Source organism: Protopterus annectens, chromosome 3.part1 (genome assembly GCF_019279795.1).
Source record: "Protopterus annectens isolate FY-2018-M chromosome 3.part1, PAN1.0, whole genome shotgun sequence".
NCBI lineage: Eukaryota > Metazoa > Chordata > Ceratodontiformes > Protopteridae > Protopterus > Protopterus annectens.
Genome location: NC_056732.1, coordinates 1673758464 through 1673778236, shown reverse-complemented (window position 1 = coordinate 1673778236; position 19773 = coordinate 1673758464). Strand labels below are relative to the sequence as shown.

Sequence of the window (19773 nt, the reverse complement as noted above, 5' to 3'; positions counted from 1 at the left end):
ATCTTTCATATGCCTTTGCTTCACTCTTTTTATCAAAATGAAAAGTATTTTTTTATAAGCACTGTCCCTTTTCATTATGCCCTCTCATTGTCATATACTCTTCCCATAAAATCTTTTGTTGCCTTTTCGTCTCATCTGTTTTAACAATCTCTCCGTTCTTTTTATTTCTTTCTCTTCTTTTATTGCTTCACTGTCAACTCTTATTTTTACCCATACTGCTCTGTGATCCGAAAACCCAGCACTTTCTACCCCACCTGTTATTTCTTAAACATCCTTTTTAAGTTCTGCAAGTCCCCCTTTTGCACGGCAATTCTTTATTTTTCCCTGTTTTCAATCTTTCATGCGTTATAACTTTTCCAATTACTTTAATATATTGCTCTATTTTTCTCCTCTCCTTTCTCAAACTGTATTTAAAATCTCCCATCATAATAACTGACATATCTAATAGGACAATGTATTTATGCTCCACAGACATCTTTTTCTCTCCGTCATATTGGTGTATATAAAAACTATAGCTATCCTTGCATATATTTCCCCTTTTCCTTATATTTTCCTTATCTTATATAGCATTAGTCTTCCAGGTACAACAACCATCACATCCAGTATCTCTATCACTTTAAAAATATATTGCTGAACATATACCACTCCCCACTGACCATATAACCTTTTTACCCCATATTGCCTTGAGTCTTATCTAACAACTTATAACCTCCACACTCATTGCTAACACCCTCCAGTCACTACTACACCTCTAATATCATTTAAATGCTGTTTACATTTAATGAGAGTATTCATAAGTGATCCATTTCCTTTTTGCATCTTTCTTATTTCCAGTTTTATTTTATATTTTCTTACTCTTCAACATCCCCCAAATGATCAGGCAGTATGTTTTTCTCCTGTCTCAAATTGCTCCTCTCTCCCTTTTACATGCCTAATGCTACATATCTATTTTTATCTAGCAAAATAATAGTTTCTGTTTGTAAAACATTTCCTTTCTCATTCCCATCGTCTTTCCCATATTAGGCCATTTTCCTTCTCAATTATAACCCCATAATACTTTTTCCACCAGTATCTTCTATTATCCTCAGACTTTCTTTCTTCTGAGATATTCTCTTCTTCTTCATCCAATATTTCCTTTTGTAGTAAAGGACAAAAATGTCCACATTCATTGCATTTTTACACTTAGGCCTACATTTTTTATGGCATGTACCCTTTCCCCACATTGACCACATCTTTTATTACAAGCTTGCAACATGTTTTTCTCATCGCCAAAAAAATGCTTTAGGTTGACCCAGTACTTCACTGTTCCCAGTTTCCCATTCAGTTATATTTGAAATATGTTGCATTTTTCGTTTGTGCACATCTAGTGTCTCCTTTTCCTGATTCATCTGGAAACACCTTATCTGTTACTTCTCCCAGCATGCCATGCACCATACTACTCCAGCTTACACAGTAATCTTTCCTTTGATTCTAACCACTAGTCTTCTCTTCTCTTCTCTTCTTGTTCATGTCATCTCATCTCAATCCATCATCTCCAGCAATTTAGAAGTTTTCAGACCTCCTTCCTCCAAGTGTATAACAACTATTTCTTCTCTTACAGAGTCTTTTTGTGAGATTTCGGTACTCTGTAGCTTTCACTCTTAGCCTTTCTCCTTTCCTTCTCCATTTTGGAAGACTATGGCTTTCCAGCTCTAAGTAAAAGACCCTATGCCTGCTTCCTGTTATGTTTAGCCCAACCAACAGATTTAATCAGGGCACAAGCCATCCAGGTCACCAAGATAGCAGCACCGACTGTGCACTAAGGTGCTGCCCTTCTTCTCTCTTTCTCTTGCACTTCCTTACTGAAATGCTATTAATATTTTCATAATATAACTCCCTTTTTTGAAAATATCTGATCTACCTCTTCTGTTCTACTCTTATCTCAGGACTGCTCTGCCGTCTAACAGACTTCTTTTCTTAATCTGCTCCTGTTCCCCTCCCGTACCCTAATTCCCATTCTCCCTACCTCTTCTACAATTAAACTGTATAACTTGTATTCGCATTACTGCCCAAACCTCTTTACACAACCAAAGTGATTTCCATATCACTGTCCTAATACACCTCATATCCTCTCTTGATCCTGTCTTCTCTATACCTCAGATATATTCCAGTCTCCAACACCACTATCTTAATTATGTCTCTGATGATGTTTTCCCCTATGATCACTCAGACAGTATACCACTATCCATTTCTAACTCCTGCTCTATTCTGCATACCTTCTTTACTTACAAAGCTCTAAAACACCCACTTGAGCTAATCATCTTACCCACCATCGTACCTATCACTCATTCTAGAAGCTTTTGGTAGGTAGTAGATAATACAAAAAAATTGTTAAAATTAACAGCTCTATATCGATGAACAGTTCAGTTCAGTGCATTTGATTTAATTCTGTCCCAAACAACCTCTTCCCAAGCAAGCCATCCAGCTACTCTTACTAATAGCTCTTGCATTGCTAACTCACTCCACATCTTTTCAACATTATGTTCAACAAACCTCTAACCATCTTTCAGTACACAGCAGTAATCCATAACAACTTCCAGTGCCACTTTCCCATAGCAACTAACCTATTTAATACTATGTTTATCCTCATCACCAGAAAAGCCATCCCAGCTCCAGAACAACTACTCCTGAAGCAAACTACCCACAGCAAGATAACACTCAAGTATCTATCTCACTATCCTCAAGTTCCATCACTTTCCAAAACCTTGTGATGATATCAATCCAAAACTTTGGCCATCACACCATGCTCAAGTTAACCAAGTAACTTCTGCCAGTGCCATCTTTACATCCACAAACTTATCAACCTCAGCAGGTGTACATCAATTCCAAGTAAATCTATATAATTCGTAATAAGACTGCAGAATTCCATGCCTGGATGGCTCATCACACACCTCTGATATAATTTTTAGCTGCTGAAAATAACTAAAACAAGATTTAAAACATAAAGAAATCATACCTCCAGGATATAGCATACTCAGGCAAGATAGATTAAAGAAAAAGGTGGGTAGTGTGGTGATGTGCCTAAATGCCAATGGCCTCTCTCTTCTTCTTACAAGGCCTCCCTATCTAACAAATGCTGAATATTCTCATCTCAGCAATGGTACTTAATAATCATAAGGATCTATGCATTATAGAATTACACTTGCCCCCAGGCAGCAACATTAAGACTACCATAAATGTCTTTCACTGGGCCTTTGAAACATTTATAATTTGAAACTTTAATACTGACTGGCTAACACTTAAAAGTAACCACTCTAACAATGTCAGGAACCTATGTGGCTTCAGCCACCACATCTCCAGCCCAACCTGGCACAACAAAAGCTCCAGTATAAACTCAGCCATTGATTGCACACTTTCTAATGCCAAAAACAAAATAATTGCCAGTAGTTACTTCCCAGTCCACCTGCCAATCTCTATTATCAGAAACATACTAACATAATAAAACAGTATCACTATAACCGAGAGCTCAAAACCTATTCATTTTCAATAAGGACATATTCATACCATGCCTAAAGCTCTTCAACTGGAATCCCTTATATGGTCTTCCGTTACATGATGCTGTATCTTTATTTAACGCTACCTTCTTAAACACCCTGAATTAACTAACTCCAATCAGAACAAAAAGGGTCAAAGTAATTCCTACCGCCTGGCTATCCAAAAATAACCAAACACCTTAGAAAACAGAGACATACAGCCAAGAAAACATGGGTAAAAATAACCAAACTTTCAAACACATCAGGAATACCACAAAAATCAAAGAAGAAAAGAAAACCTATTATATGCACACAAAAAGCATAACTAATCATATTAATCCAAAATTTTTCTGGTCCTCTACAAACCACCCAAACTTCTCTGGTCCGCTTTAAACCAACTCCTACAATAACCTTCCAGCTGAATACTTAAAAGTAGCTGCAAACACCATAGCATATCTCATGTTTCATCCTAATAAACTCCTCCATAAAGCAAACCTGTATACCATTGCATGTAAAAATCATATACATTACCCCTGTATAAAGGTGACCCAACAAAGACCTCACTAAGCACAGGCCCATACCCACTTTATCATCATTATCTGAAGTACTTGAAAAATGTTGTCACTTCCAGCTACTTAAATACATCTCAGATTACAACATTTTGTCCCATACACAACATGTTTTCCATTAAAACCATAGTACCAATACTGCTCCACTCAGATTCATTACAACTGTAAATAAAAACAGAAACATGGACAGCTTAGTATCTGCTGTATTGCTTTATTTTTCTAAACCCTTTGGCATGTTCACATACAAATCTGATATGAACACTTTCATTCTTTGGTCATGCTCCACCATCTCTTCCCTGGTTTGAAATCTGTCTAGCAGATCACAGGCTCTAAAATATAAAAATTCCTTTTCTACCATTCTCCCTGTAACTGTTGGTGTCCCACAAGGTTCAGTTATCAATCCATTATTATTTAGCATTTTTATAAATAAGGTACAAACAGCCAGTAAACATGCCACTATAGTGCAATATGATGATGAATGTATGCTTATCTGGTCTGTCAAAAGACATAATAAACTACAGTGACTAACCCAAGTCCCCCTCACTTCTATTGAAAAATGGCTTTCAGACTGCCATTTACTCCTAAACCCTAAAAAGAAAAGGAAATATTATTCACTCGAACGTAACACCTTGAACACAAAGCTCTTTTTACCATAACTCCCTCAAACAGCACCAACATTTAGTTAGTTATTAATACAAAGGTCGTAGGAGTTACTATAGATGAAACTCTGAAACTGGCATTCAAACAGCTCCCTTGGGTAGAGCTATTCCAGGCCTTATCCCTTTCACAACTTGTTACCACATGCAAACGTACCTATAAACCAGAGGAATGCCCCATACAATTATGCATGCTATCACTATGTTACCCAAACAGAGCACATCACTCTCCTGACCAACTACTTCTCCAAATAACAAAGACTAACAACACAGCTGGAGAAACTCTCTGCACATGTGTTATCAGATTGTGGGAGTCCTTACCACTTCCATTCAAACAAACTGCCAGCTGGATATCCTTTTAAACACTGAATCAAATAACACGTCCAAGACCCATGACCTGACTCCTGCTCTACACTGGGCTAGCCTCGGTACTTGTCTACTCTGGACCCTGTCAGCTCTCACTCTCTTGCGTTTCTCTCTCATTCTCTCTCTTATACTGTGCTACGGCTTCTCCCTTAGAATATATTGTACATAAAAAGGACTTGTGTTGAAGAGCTTGTTGCCACACTGCACTGCACTTACTTTGGCCACTGTCCTCTGTCACTCACCTTCATATCATTTCCCTTCATCCCTCCAACCAACCATCCAAGAATCCACAACCCCTTTTCCCATTTTTTCACATGGGCCTGGGTGTCACCTCAACAGTGACAATCATCTAAAGGCAAGGTTCACACCGACAGGTGGCTAACCCTGACGCAGGTTATCACCCCCATATCTTTTCATTCCTCTGAAGACACCCATTTGTCTTAACACTTATTGGAATTGCCAAGTATTTCTTGCACTTTACTGTCACTTTCTTTTCCATACTTATGTGTTCTGTTTTATCTCATATGTCATATATATATATACCTTTTATAAAACTGATGAGTGTTTTAGAGTATATGCAGCCTTACTGTTTTGTATGTATCTAAAATGTTACGTGCTACATGTTCTACCATGTACAACACTGTTATATAGACTGTATGGAGCTTTTTTTCCCAGTGACCCCACTCTGTGTGCCCAGTTAGACCTTCCCAGTAAACAATTACAAAGAATAAATAAAGAACTAAACACTACTAAAGCTATTGGCATCCTGTAGTTTTTGCAACAGCATTTTGAACTGGTTCATCTTTTCAACAGGATCTTTTGCATCTATTCAGTCTTTAAGGAAGGAGTTCCACCCACAATGGAGGAATTCCTATCATCACTGAAGAAATGCATACTAATGGAGAAAAGAACTAAAGAGTTAAGAACTTTTCCTAAGCCATTGGTTAATAATCCGTGGAGGAAAGTTTTGAATTTGATTGATACCCTACAGATGGAACCAAACTCTAACTATCATAGTTTATATATTAACTTATAATTTAACTACAAATGTTTTTATCTGAATCCGTTTTGTTAGGCTGAATGTAAATACTGTAAATAGTTATTGAATGTTATGAATGTATTAAATTATTGTGTTATTTCATCAAAATTAAAATCATTTGAGTAAAAAAAAGGAAGGAGTTTCACAAGGGTTAATACTTGGACTTCTGTATTTCACTGTTTTGTTTTAATAAATTGCCCTCAAATCTCATTTTGGTGAAGGTAACACTTTACTGATAACACAGATGTTTTAAGAGGTTCCCTATCAGAAGCCTGAAACACTATAAGCCTGAAAATCAAAATCCTGAAACCAAAAGCCTGAAAATTCAAAATCCCGAAAACCCAAAATCCTGAAACTCAAAATCCTGAAAACACAAAATGGACATACTGGCGTCATTGTGGCTTTGCTATTGTTAGCCCTGTGGTGTTAGGTCATGCGTTGGGTTCAGGTAAGTGTGCGGTTGGTTTTATGTTAGGGTTAGGGGCGGTTTAAGTGAGTTAGGGTTAGGGTGCAGGTTAGGCATGTATGCAATAGTGACAAATATTGGGGTTAGGGGTGGTTTAAGTGAGTTAGGGTTAGGGCGCGGGTCAGGTGAGTGTGTGATAGTGACGGACCTTAGGGTTAGGGTTAGGGTCAGGGTCAGTTGGTAGATATTAGTGTCTTTATAGTGACATATTAGCATTATTTGTGTTTTCAGGATTTTGAGTTTCAGGATTTTGGGTTTTCGGGATTTTGAATTTTCAGGCTTTTGGTTTCAGGATTTTGATTTTCAGGCTTATAGTGTTTCAGGCTTCTGATAGGGAACCGTTTTAAGAACACGGTCCTTTTCCAATATATTGTAAAATCAACCATGTAGATTTCAACCTAGTTTGGAACACATTTATTAAAAACAAGTTACTAATTAACCTGAACAAATAAAATATAATGGTTTTCAACACACCAAGAAACTACCCACAATGCGAATGCCACTGTTTTTGACTGGGATTGTATCTCACTTCAGCAGGCAGACTGACAAAAATATATTGGAGCATAGCTCAGACAGCCACTTTTCTTTAAACTGTACATGAAAGGGACAGTTCAGAGGAGCCTGAATCAGCTTAAAGTTGCACAGAGATTATCAAGTTCCCCATTTAGGCATGCTCTGCTAGGCATTAGATTTGCATGTACTTATATCTGAGTTTAAATGCAACCCTCCCTTTATTGTACTCAGCTCACACCACAAAAGGTTATGGACTCAGACAATGGAAAGTAAGATTTCTTCTTTCATTTCCACATGACTAGAACAAGAACATTATTATTTGTCCATCTCCAAGACCAACCAGCCTCCAGTCGCTGCAAGGGCTCTGTTAGTTTTAAACTCTCTCACATTTATTCTTTGATTTATTGATATATTTATTTAATATTATTTATTTTATTTAACTTTGTTGACAGGGTAGAGTACAGATCCACAAGGATCTATTTCTGGTTCATCCGGGTGTAAAACATAAGACAGTAAAATAATACAATAAAATTTAAAGATATGGTATTTAAGATAGGAAGAAGTGAAGGAAGAAAGTCTAACAGGTTACTTTTGAGGAAGCATTTTCTTTTATATTAATTTCTACTGGGGCTCTACAAACTACAGTTACACTTGAGAGTTTTTTCTGAATTCAAGGAGATTGGAGGAGTTCCTAACGGAGGGAGGATTGCAAGGATTGTCAGGGCACAGAGCCTAGAGCAGAGAAGCTTTGATCGCTGCATGTTTTGGTGTGATGAGGTAGATAGGAATAGAGGGTAATGGTTAGTGTGAGACCTGAGGTTATACATTCTTTCTCATATAGCAAATCAGTTAGCAAGGCAGGTAAAGGTATTTTATTCCACAGCTTAAACAAGAGACTTGAGAAGATGTCAGGCCTTCTGTTGAACAGGGAGACAGTTATATTTTTTAATGACTGACCAGTGGTACTAAATTCTAGATACTAGGAAATCAAGTGGAATATTTTTGTTGGCAGCAATTTGTAGAGCTGTAATATGTTTTTAGAGGCAGGCAAAATAATTACTGGAAGGGCCTGTTCAGCTGAGTGAGGAGCATGCCTTTCCCAATGATTTCACTTCCTGCAGGGGGTAAAAAGTGAGAGATCTTCCTGGCCCCAAAACAGTCCTTGAGGTATCTTAGCTTTTGTTTTATGGATGTGGAATTTAAATTTTTGGTTATAGAGTGGCCAAATCCCTAAGTATTTGAATGGGGAGGTATACTGGGATTTTGTCATGGTGAGGAATTGCTAAGAGTGAGGAAGCAAATTCCAGTTTTTGTGAGGTCCAAAAATGATAGCATTTGTTTTATTTGTGTTAAAGAGAAGCTTTTTTTGAATTTATTAATGTGGTAAGGGACAGTAGATCGTGCTGAAGCTGGGTATTAATGTTGTTCCAGGAAGAGCATGATCTATAGATGACCATTTCAATGACATGTTCTCTGCACACGGTAGAATAGGGAGCTGAAGATATTTAAGTGGAAGCTTGTTAACGTACGAGTGGAGAAGGAACCCAGTCCTGAAGGACCCTGTTGAGAAGTGTAGCTTTAGCTGAATTTGAAGACCCAATTTTACCACTGAATACTCAGCCTGTGAGAAAGTTCCTGGACCAGTGCGTATCGTTACTGCTGACGCAATGTTGTAGTAGAACACTGCTAAGCAGGGAGCGATTGTCAGTGTGAAATGCTTTGATTAGGTTTACAAAGGTGGCCTCTGTAAGTTGGCCCTTGTGCACAGCAACTGGGATGTTATCCAGTAGGATCAAGGTGTCTGTCAATTTGCTGCAATTATTTATTTATTTTATTTTATTTTACGTTTGTTGACTGGGATAGTCCGACTGGATGCATGTCCATTTTCAGCGGAGGCCCGGGGAGAAAAGCTCCAAGGGTAAGCAGATACAGCATTACATAATACCAGCATTACATATTACAAACAGACTATTTACAGTGATTACATAAGTAAGCAAGTTAAACACGTTCCACAGGTTAGAGTTAATCCTGAGCGTAAATCAGGATTAAATTAAATTACACAGTAAGCTGGTTAACAGATCAATGCTGATTAGCTCATAGATGTTCACTATATAGGTTAAAAGTTGGTTGCATGTTAATTTTTCAGTGATCTTGCCAACTGCATGGAGTACAGTTTTAGGTTTAAAGTCTGAACAGGGAAGGAATGTTTACTTTTCAGAATTGGTCTAATTTGCGTTTTTCCATATTTTGAGGCAGATGTTATGACACAGACAGAGATTGTAAAAGTGTGTCATCAGGTGAGTTATATATTCTGCACAGGTCTTTATAACCCATTGGTGCAGACTATCTGTTCCTGAGGGAGTGCCATCTTGGATTTTGTTGATGATGTTTTCAATTTCAGTTGGTTTAACTGCTTTGATGTAGAAAGAGTACAAAATTCTGATAGGTGTGAATCTAGCAATGAGGAGTTTGTAGGTTAGAGGGAGGATACTTGTGTGAACTGAGATAGAGAAAGTTATGTGGTGACAGCAGGCAACTCTTAGTTATGTAGCTGTTGTTGCAGTTAGTGCTGTTATGTAGCTGTTGTTGCAGTTAGTGCTGTTATGTAGCTGTTGTTGCAGTTAGTGCTGTTATGTAGCTGTTGTTGCAGTTAGTGCTGTTCTTGTATCTAATTGTCTGATTTGGTCAGGGGCATACATTTTTGGTAATGGTTGTAGTAGCTGGACTGATACTTTTGTAGGTGTATTGACATATGACACCTAATGCTCTTTTTGGCCATCTTTTGTAGGTTAATAACTCTAACTTCACAGATGGTTTGTTTATAACCTCTAAAGGCTTATTCTTTTAGTTTGAGGAGGGATTTAAATACCTTTATTGTCCATCTTGTGTAGTTTGGTTTCTGTACAAAGTAGAAGATAAGGAAAGTCTTATTTGAATAACTGAGGGGCAGTGGCAATGCCATTAGCTGTTGCATCTGGTCTCGGATGGTATGAATATATATCCAATCATGTTGTGAAAGTACTATTGTTGGTTTGATAAGTATTTTAGGATACTTGGGTCTAAATGGTATTAATCTAGGAGACTGATGGGTTGTGAACATTATGGACAGTGGTCACTTAGTGATGATAGATTATGATAATGTATGAAATTTAGAAGGGAATGTTAGTAATAACTAGGTTGAGGAGGGAATACTTGCTACTTTTAACATTGGATCTTACTGGCTGTGTGATGATTTGGCTTATGCCATTGTCTGCTAGACGATCATAAATGTATAGGCTATTGCTGAGTAATAGCTTAAGGTTGAAATCTCCCATAATTATTAGGTTCATAGATAAAGCGATGGTTTCCATGATGGAGCTGACTAACTGTAGTGTTCTGGCTAGGGAAAGAGGGTGGACAGAGGTAGGCTGCTGTTATGTAGAAATCTGGGCCTGTAACTTGGGGGGGGTTATGTAGCAGTTAACTGGTTTGGACCATATTCTGAGAAGTGACTGTCCTGTTGCTGTATTTGTAAGTATGGTCTCTATCAAATCAAGGGGCAACCCCCAAGACCTTTGTGGTCTATTATTTAGGGCATATTGTTAGCCAGGGATGTAAAAATTGGTGAGGTATCATAGTTGATCCACAATTAGGTGATGGCAATAACATTGGGGACTAGGTAGCTATGAAGGTGACAAGGTGCTTCAATTTATTTTTGATGTTGTCTGCATTACATAGACACAATTTAAGTGTGGCATGTTTTGTAAAACAGTACTTTTGTACTAATGAGATTGGTCCTGGGTTTGGGGTCAATGTTTCCTTGCAGAAATAAGAGAATTATGATGGAAAAACGTTTAAATAGGAATTTGGGCCATGTACACAGATATGCATTTCTTGTTGTTTGATGTAGGTTGTGTGTGGTTTTATGTGAATTTGGAATTTAATGTGGTACAAAAGAGATAGGGTTTGTGGGGGATTAGGGTTTGGAGTTGGTGTGGGAAATGTGTCCATGGGAGAAATGATACTTTGTGGAGTGGTACAGGTGCAATGGGTTTATAGTTAAGGAGCTAAGGTTGTAGCTGCTGGTTACATTCTTGTTTTTCCTTGTTAAAAGGGAGAAGATGCTTAACAGGAAAAGTGTATGTAAATTTGGGAGGTGGTTGGCATAATGGTTAAGGTATTTATCTCACAAATGCAAGGTACAGTGTTTGATTTTGACCTCTAGTAATTACCTAGATGCGTAAAAATCTGCAGACTGATAGCCTAAGATTTGCCAGTGGCTATCCAGGTTTCTATGCCATACACAGTCATTGATTGTACCACTGTTTTACCCAGTCCCATTTGGCTTCATCAAGGGCAGATCATGTCTACTCATCCTGGTGGACTTCTTTGAGAAGGTCACCAAAGCAATTGATGAAGTCAAAAGAGTTCACACTGCCTACCTTTTTCCTGGCCAAGGCAGTTGACACAATGCCCCACTCATGTATTGTTGACAAACTTAAGAGATTAGGTATAAACCCTTATGTCACCCAGTGAATAGCCAGCTGGCTCAACTACAGGGCCCAGGAAGTTAGAATTGAGGAGTCCCTCAGGGATCAATTCTGAGACTGCTCCTTGTTGTCATTTACTTCTTTGAAGTCTACGTCAATGTCAAGGTCCTCAGACTAACTAAATTTGCAGATGATTGCAAATTAGGAGCAGACATAGAATCCCCCACTGACACTAAAGTTCTCCATGAAGGGTTGTCACAGACAAATAATTTGTGTCAGAGCTATGGTCAAAAAGGGGTTCATATTACCAGATCAAAAGACCGTAGTCGTGAATACGAAAAGAGCGACACGTATTGTGCGAAATACGGAAATGTCCAAAATAGCGAAAATTCAAATGTCGAAGTGCAATGGTTGGCCTGTCTGCGGTATAGCTCTGTAAAGTAAGTGTGCGATAGATAAGACTTTAGAGTTAGGATGTGGGTTAAGGTAAGTTAATAGATAGGTAATGTATGTAAGTTTTAGTGTAGTGTTAGAAGTAGGGTTTTATTTAACTACATGTATGTGTATTATTTATTTTTTTTGGGTGTATGTCTGTAGGGGAAGTGTGAGGTAGTTACGGACCTTAGGGTTAGGGAGGGATTAAGGATAGTGCATAGATAGTTGTGTATGTGGGGGTTTAGTGTAGTGTTGGAAGTAAGGTTTTGTTAAATGTATGTAGGTGTATTATTTATTTTTTGGGGTGTATGTCTGTAGGGGACGTGTGCGGTAGTTATGGACCTTAGGGTTAGGGAGGAGTTAAGGATAGTGCATAGTAAGTTGTGTATGTGGGGTTTAGTGTAGGGTTACAAGTAGGGTTTTGGTGCTTTACTTTAGGTTAGAAGTAGTGTTTGGTTAGTGTATGTATGTGGTTTATTTATTTTGTTTGGGTAGGCAGTATATAGCGGGTGGTGGGGATTGCCGACTATGACAGTTCAGTATTTTATTTTTCTCTGTTTAGTGCATTCGGGATTTTTGCGGTTCGCATTATAGGTGTCGACGTTTAGGTATTCGCATAAATGTTTTTTTGATTTGCTAATATAGACCTTCTAAAAGTATATGCCAAGAAATACATAACAGTATCTTTTAAAAAGTCATCCACCCTTGGAAACTCTCATATTGACAATACAATCCTAAGAGCTGACCCAGTAGTGAGGGACTTGGGGACACACATAGAAAGTAATCTTGCCTTTGACCATCATGTGTCTGCAGTAGTGAGAAAATCATTCTATGCTGTGCAATTTATAAACAAATATACGGCACCTAGGTCCAAGGAGGTCATTGTTCCACTGTATTCAGCATTCATCGGATTTATCATTGAGTACAGTGCCGTCTTTGGTATGTACCTAACCAAACACATCCAAAAATTTGAAAAATCCACAGAGTTTTCCCACTTAAAGAATACACCTATGCAGACTGCCTCAAGGCCCTATCCCTGTATTCTGTCTCCTACAGGCTGTTGAGGGAAGATCTATGCCTGGCATGCAAGGCATTGTCAGAGTCTACTCTAATAGAACTCCTGCATATCCACAAAACAAACAGCACCAGAATTACCCATTCTAAAGTCTTAAACCTTGGTTGTGATATAAATATGACCTGCTGGAGAGACAGGTATGTATCCCAGTGACTACACCATCTCTAGGCCGGGCTCCCTATCTTTATGAAGCAGAGTTTCTCCATAACACAATTTAAGTGCAACTTAGACAATTGGACTGGGAACAGGAAACTGATCCTTGGTTTGGCACATATGTCTGTAATGATACAGGCAGCCTGTACGTGGTTCATCTCCTAGGCCCCTGCTTGTAAACTTTTCATCTCCCAAGCCCCTGCTTACACCTATCAACAAGGGTATCAGAACTTGTTAGAGATCGGAGATGCATGGCTAGGCTTAAAATGGCCCTTGTGGTTGTTAGCCTGGTACACACCTATGAACCTATGGGAGTGGAGCTGGTGAGGTGGCACTGACATTCAGTGAGGTAGTGATACTGGACTGAAAGCACTGGGAAAGATGTGCTGTTAAGGTTTGTAAATTACTCAGAACACAGAATGAGGGAGATAGGCTAAGTAGGAAGGGATCATAGAGGAGATAGGCTAAGTAGGAAGGGATCATAGAGGAGACAGGCTAAGTAATAAGGGATCACAGAGGAGATAGGCTAAGTAGAAAGGGATCATAGAGGAGACAGGCTAAGTAGAAAGGGATCATAGAGGAGATAGGCTAAGTAGGAAGGGATCATAGAGCAGATAGGCTAAGTAGGAAGGGATCATAGAGCAGATAGGCTAAGTAGGAAGGGATCATAGAGGAGATAGGCTAAGTAGGAAGGGATCATAGAGCAGATAGGCTAAGTAGGAAGGGATCATAGAGGAGATAGGCTAAGTAGGAAGGGATCATAGAGGAAAGCTAATTAGAAGTGACTGATAAAAGAGCAGAACTGTTTGTCAGCAGAGGTAGCTTTTGTAAGAGTAGTTAGTTTGAGGATGCACAGTGTGATTTAGGGTATAGACAGGGAAAGTTTACGCAATGATGAATTTAATTGTTTTGACCAAACAGTGTTGGTAAATTGAGTGGAGGGGTGCAGTTAAGTAAGAATAAAAGTAAGACCATGGGGGTGTTTGAGGAATGTAAGCAGAGCAGACCAAACTGGACGCATTCTGAAACAGCAGTAGCCAATTAGTGTGCACATGAGCACTGAGGCTATGAGATGAACATAATGCAGGACGCAGATTACAATAAAATGCTTATTGTTTAAGTTGGAGTATATAAAATGCTTAAAAGAATAAGGAAAGCATTGGAGATATATCCTCTGCTTTGGCCTAAAGTGAAAATGAGAAGACATGTCAAATATGGTAATGGTCAAAAACATTAGATATGGATGTTGCTCTAAACTTTTCCACTGATGTTGACTCTGGCAGAATAGAAGGACTAATCATGGGATGGGGTGTTGTGAGACTGCAGCCAGCTAAAGTCATTGTCTGTAGATGCACCTGTACACACTGCCAGGATGTAGGTTGAGATAGGTATTCTGAAGTGGTACTTATGGGGTCATCCCGTCTAAGGTGTGTTACTGTACTACATGATATATGTAATGCCAAGTGGTCTAATTGCTAAATGAAAACACTAGCTTCAGTGAATCTGTCTTTGCTATCTATGTGAGGCAGGTGTCAGGTGAATAAATGTTCTTATAAAAAGCAAAAGGCTCTTTGGGGCATTCTGAAAATCCTTCCACAAAACAGAGAGTGAGGAGAGCTTTGGGATAGCTAGAGGGTCACACTGGGGTAGGTGCACTTAATAAAATAGTAACAATGGATAGAGTATACTTAAAAATAATTAGTTGACTGCAAGGCGTGTAGGTGGTTCACAATATAAATGAGGTGGGGTCCCATTCTCTAGATGTTCAAAGTGGCCTGCAACCAGCAAGGTGCACTTTTATGTTGTCTTCATCCTTTACAGGAAGGGGTAAGATGGAGCTGGGAATGCATAAAAAGTTAACCGTCTGTAAAGTTTTGTAGGTGCAATATAAGAATAAGTGTGGCCCTGTTCTCTTATTTGTGAAAGCAGCCTGCATTCAGCAGGGTACTGTTTAATACTGGATACACCCTTTACAGGTGGACAAGATGAAGCTGGTATAAATGGTACTGGAGTAGCTCCTTGCTCTTGCTGCAGCCTGTAAGGATCATAGGTTCATACTAAGCTAACTGCCCTTGCAAGCCATTTTAAGCCTAGCCAATTATCCCTTGTGAGAATCAAACTATGCACCTTGTGTTTGCAAGGCAAACAGCTTAACCATTAGGCCACCCTCCTTTGCCAGTGGATTTCTATAATGGTCTAAACAAGGGACTGAGTGGAGATACTGTGTTGCTCGATTACTACCGTCTCCTGGACATAATACTTCACCTAAAAGAACTTCTTATTCTCAGGGTTGAGTTATCTTTGAACCATATTTTGATGACATCTTGTTATTTTTACAGCAAACTTTTGAACATGTTCAAATTATACCTTTCCAAAAGGATTTTTTGCATCTATTTTTCAGTCTCGCATTTGGGGAGACATGGTTGTACAAATCTGCACCAGACTCAGGGAAAAGACAACCTGATGAAGTTATGATCATCTCAGACTATTTCAGAAGTCAGAGAACACCTCAGGGAAGCATAAAACATGATTTTAGCTAGTGTTCTGAAGTTCTTGAATCAGACATGTGTTTGTTTGATACTGGACTTATTTACAGGGATTGGCTCACAGTTTATATCTATGACATAACAATGGCATGTCATATCACCACAGAATAGTTGCCACATTGGGATAAGGGATCTAACGATACTCTACTTCTCTAGCTGTTTGATCAATTATTGATTTTATTTTTTATTTTTTTTTACACTTTTGTTGTATTATATTTACATTCTTACTGTTAAGTTATTGTTGCCATTTTGCCTCAGGTCATGGCTGAACTGAGTCCATGAACGAGTCTTACTTACCTGCTTAGTTTTTGGTCTTTTAATTTTCAAATGTTTTCAAATGTTTAAAATTTTAATTTTCAAATGTTTTCAAATGTTTAAAATTTTAATTTTCAAATGTTTTCAAATGCTTCAGTGATAAATGTTATATATTTTCATGGAACACTTAGTGAAAAGTTTGCCAGAGCTGTCGAGTTTCTTCATTCCTCTTTGGCATTAATAAGTTAAAACAGTTGTCAATGTATTTCCTCATGGAGAAAATAAATATATTCCCCTGTCTTTATCTGACCTATTGGACAACAATTTTGTCTTTCAGGTACGAGTGAATGCATGAGGTGCCCTGAACATCTCTGGTCAGATGATAAACGAGAGAAATGCATTGCTAAAACCACTGATTTCCTCGCCTTTGAAGATTCATTGGGTTTATCTTTAACCATTGCATCAATTGCCGCTTCATACATTACTGTATCTGTCCTTGGTATCTTTGTTAAGTTCCATGACACCCCAATAGTTAGAGCCAACAACCAAGAGGTCAGCTATATTGTGCTTGTCTCACTTACTCTGTGCTTTCTCTGTTCTTTGATATTCATTGGCCGTCCTATGAAAATTAACTGCCTCGTCCGCCAAACAGCTTTTGGTGTAATATTTTCTGTTTGCATTTCCTCTGTCCTGGCAAAGACTGTTACTGTCATCATTGCCTTTAATGCTACTAAACCATCCAGTAAACTAAAAAGGTGGGTGGGATCGAGGTGGATACCCTGCTATATTGTTTCCTTTAGTTCCTTGCTGCAGATTATTATATGTGTAATCTGGTTGTGTACTGCTGCTCCATTCCCACAGCATAATATGAAGTCTGAAACTGGAAAAATAATAATCGAATGCCATGAAGGTTCTACCATTATGTTCTACTGCATGCTGGGTTATTTGGGATTCTTAGCCAGCACTTGTTTTATTGTCGCTTTCTTTGCAAGAAATTTGCCTGATAGGTTTAATGAAGCTAAACATATTACATTCAGCATGCTTGTGTTTATTAGTGTATGGCTATCATTTATCCCAGCCTACCTGAGCACCAAAGGAAAGAACATGGTTGCTGTGGAGGTGTTTGCCATCCTGTCTTCAAGTGTGGCCTTACTTGTTTGTATATTCATCCCCAAATGTTACATTATTTTACTTAAACCTTACAAGAACACGAGAGAAAAATTAACAGGGAAATAAATTTGTACCATATAACTAATACAAGTTGTACTGTTTCTTACAGTGTCATTTTAAGTGCTGTTATTTTAAACAAAATTTCTCATGTGTTTATTTTTCTGTTAATGTATTGGAATATGTAATTTATCTAATATCAGTTTTTGATGTCAGTTTGTACTTAAAGCTAATCTCAGCTGATATTACATCTTCTGCAGGAATGGCTAGCCTGTGGCATCATGAGTGCTGGAACCATCAACACCAATTTATGTGTTAAAATATATTAAACTGGAGAATGGGTGAATGCATTGAATGAACTATAAGTTTCAGATGCATATAGGTTAAATATCAAATACCCAGTGCATGTTTGGAAGTATTGGGGTAAAAAGGTTTTTATCCAGTGTATAATCAAAGTAAAATAGTTTGCCATAATGTTCTGGGTCAATTTTTTTCAGAGGCTACAGTCAAGAGATGAATATTCTTCTCCTATTATTGTCTTATTGCTGTACAGCATAAAACATCAGTTTCCCTTCTAGTAACTAAAGCTTATCAAAAGTGTTTGTTACCTAATCAGCTTGATTTATTTGTTAATTTCTCTGTGTAACTAAAATAATAATAAACATGCACAATTTCCTTGATTTATTTACTAATTTCAGTCGTTAATTCAGCCAGGACTTCATAAAAATAAAAAATAAAAATAAAAAAATAATTATCAAGGCACAACCTTTACAAAGCAATTAAAAACATGCAATAATCACCAGTTCACCAATCACAGTCTAGCTCTCCTTGATATTATTAATGTAAACACGGGGGCATTTGAAATGTTATCATTTAACACTAGAAAAATACCCAATGTCAATCTAATGTCAAAGCAGTTCCCTGTGTTCCAGAGTGTATTTACAGTTTCCCCTCACTCACTCCTTTCTACTTTTTCCACAATAAAATCTGACTTTTTATTGTCATCTCTGTTAGCCATATTGTATACGTTAATAAATATGCAACTGAATTTTCCTTTCTGTTTTTTTCCATATAGAATGTGTCACGTTGTGTATACATAGGAACATAACATACTGTAACATTTGTACTGTCTTAGAGATGGGATCACCCTTGGATACCCAGGAATGATACTGCTGGGAGAAGAATCAATAAATCTACATTGATTGCAGGCTCCACATTTAGTTATTCTCATAGACTTGGGACTATTACTGTTCTTTCTCTCAAACAAACATTTTTAAGTTATTCGTTGACTTGTAGGAAAACCTTGGGCCATCACCAAATTTGTCAATCAAAGGTTCAGTATTAAAGCTATGTCAAACCCAGAGCTGTTGGACATGCTACACCTAAAGAAATCCCAATCTCTCCAAGCTACACACTCTAGGGACCTAAACCTTGTCACCCACAATAAACAGAACATGCTGGAGGGATAGATTCCTGTCCCAGAGACATCCTATACTCTGGAACAGGCTACCCATCTATGTCAAGCAAAGTTCTTCATTAGCACTCTTCAAGAAAAGTCTTGATGAGTGGATGGGAAATAGGAAATACACCCCGGGGATCACTTCTGTGTGTCTGCTCATCAGTGGCACAGGAAAATAACTTTCTTGGGTGGCGTAAGCCAGGGAACCTTGTTGGCTAGGCTTGTGTAGGCCATTAGACTGATAGCCTAGTACCTACCTATGAACCTATGAAAAGCAGTTTTCTAGTTTTTCACTAAAATTTGCTTTTTAGGTTTGGTATCCACTGAATAGTGGTGTACCATATTGTAAAGGCTGGTTGTCAGCCCCTTTGAGAATTAGTCCCTGTTAGTTTATTTAAATGGGTGCATATGTATTCCCGCTACCACTCAGAATTTGTTTGTGAATAGTATCAACAAAGTCACTGGTGTAATCCCTGTCCATGTGACAAAAAGCTGGGACTTGCAATGTATGAATGAAATGTACTTGCAGTTTGCAAAAGAAGAACTACATAAGAAGTAAAGTTTAATAAAAAGGGTGGAGCTTTAAGTGCAGGGAGTGCAAACAGGGACAACTGCCCTTGGCAGAAGCTGTTAAGGGATATCATTAATAGGTGCTGATGGCAAGGAAATGCAGCACCAACATTCATTCATTTATGAAGCTGTGAAGATATTGGGGCTTTATATCCTCTCTGTAATACATTGCAAGAGTAGATCACAAAGAGGATATGAAATTTACTCTTGCAGTTGGTTGTTACATGATTTCATTACATGGCACTTAATTTTACAGCATCTCAGTGCACAGGTCACTCCAGCTGAATATACAACCATTGTGCAAGGCAGAGGCCGGTAGAGGTCAGTGAAACAGGTGATACAGAAGATTACTGGACCTACCCTGTTAGTTGCAAATGGTATTCTTGCATAATATAATTCTTGGGAAAAATGCTTAGAATCAGTCTGGCACATACATATATGCTATTCTATTCTATTAAAGGGGTAGGGCTGCCCCTAAAATCTACTTAATGTTTGTTTGTTTTTTAAGGTTGTTAGATTGTGT

General features: G+C 38.1%; 1 protein-coding gene across 1 annotated transcript in view; it reads left to right on the top strand.

The window, feature by feature from the left end:
- The window catches only part of LOC122797831 (vomeronasal type-2 receptor 26-like), a 109148-nt gene extending 91858 nt beyond the window's left edge, over positions 1–17290 (top strand). Inside the window, exon 3 of the mRNA XM_044066354.1 lies at positions 16392–17290. Coding sequence (XP_043922289.1) covers positions 16392–17290 — 899 coding nt within the window. The remainder of the gene's footprint in view (positions 1–16391) is intronic.
- The last annotated feature ends 2483 nt before the right edge of the window (positions 17291–19773 follow it).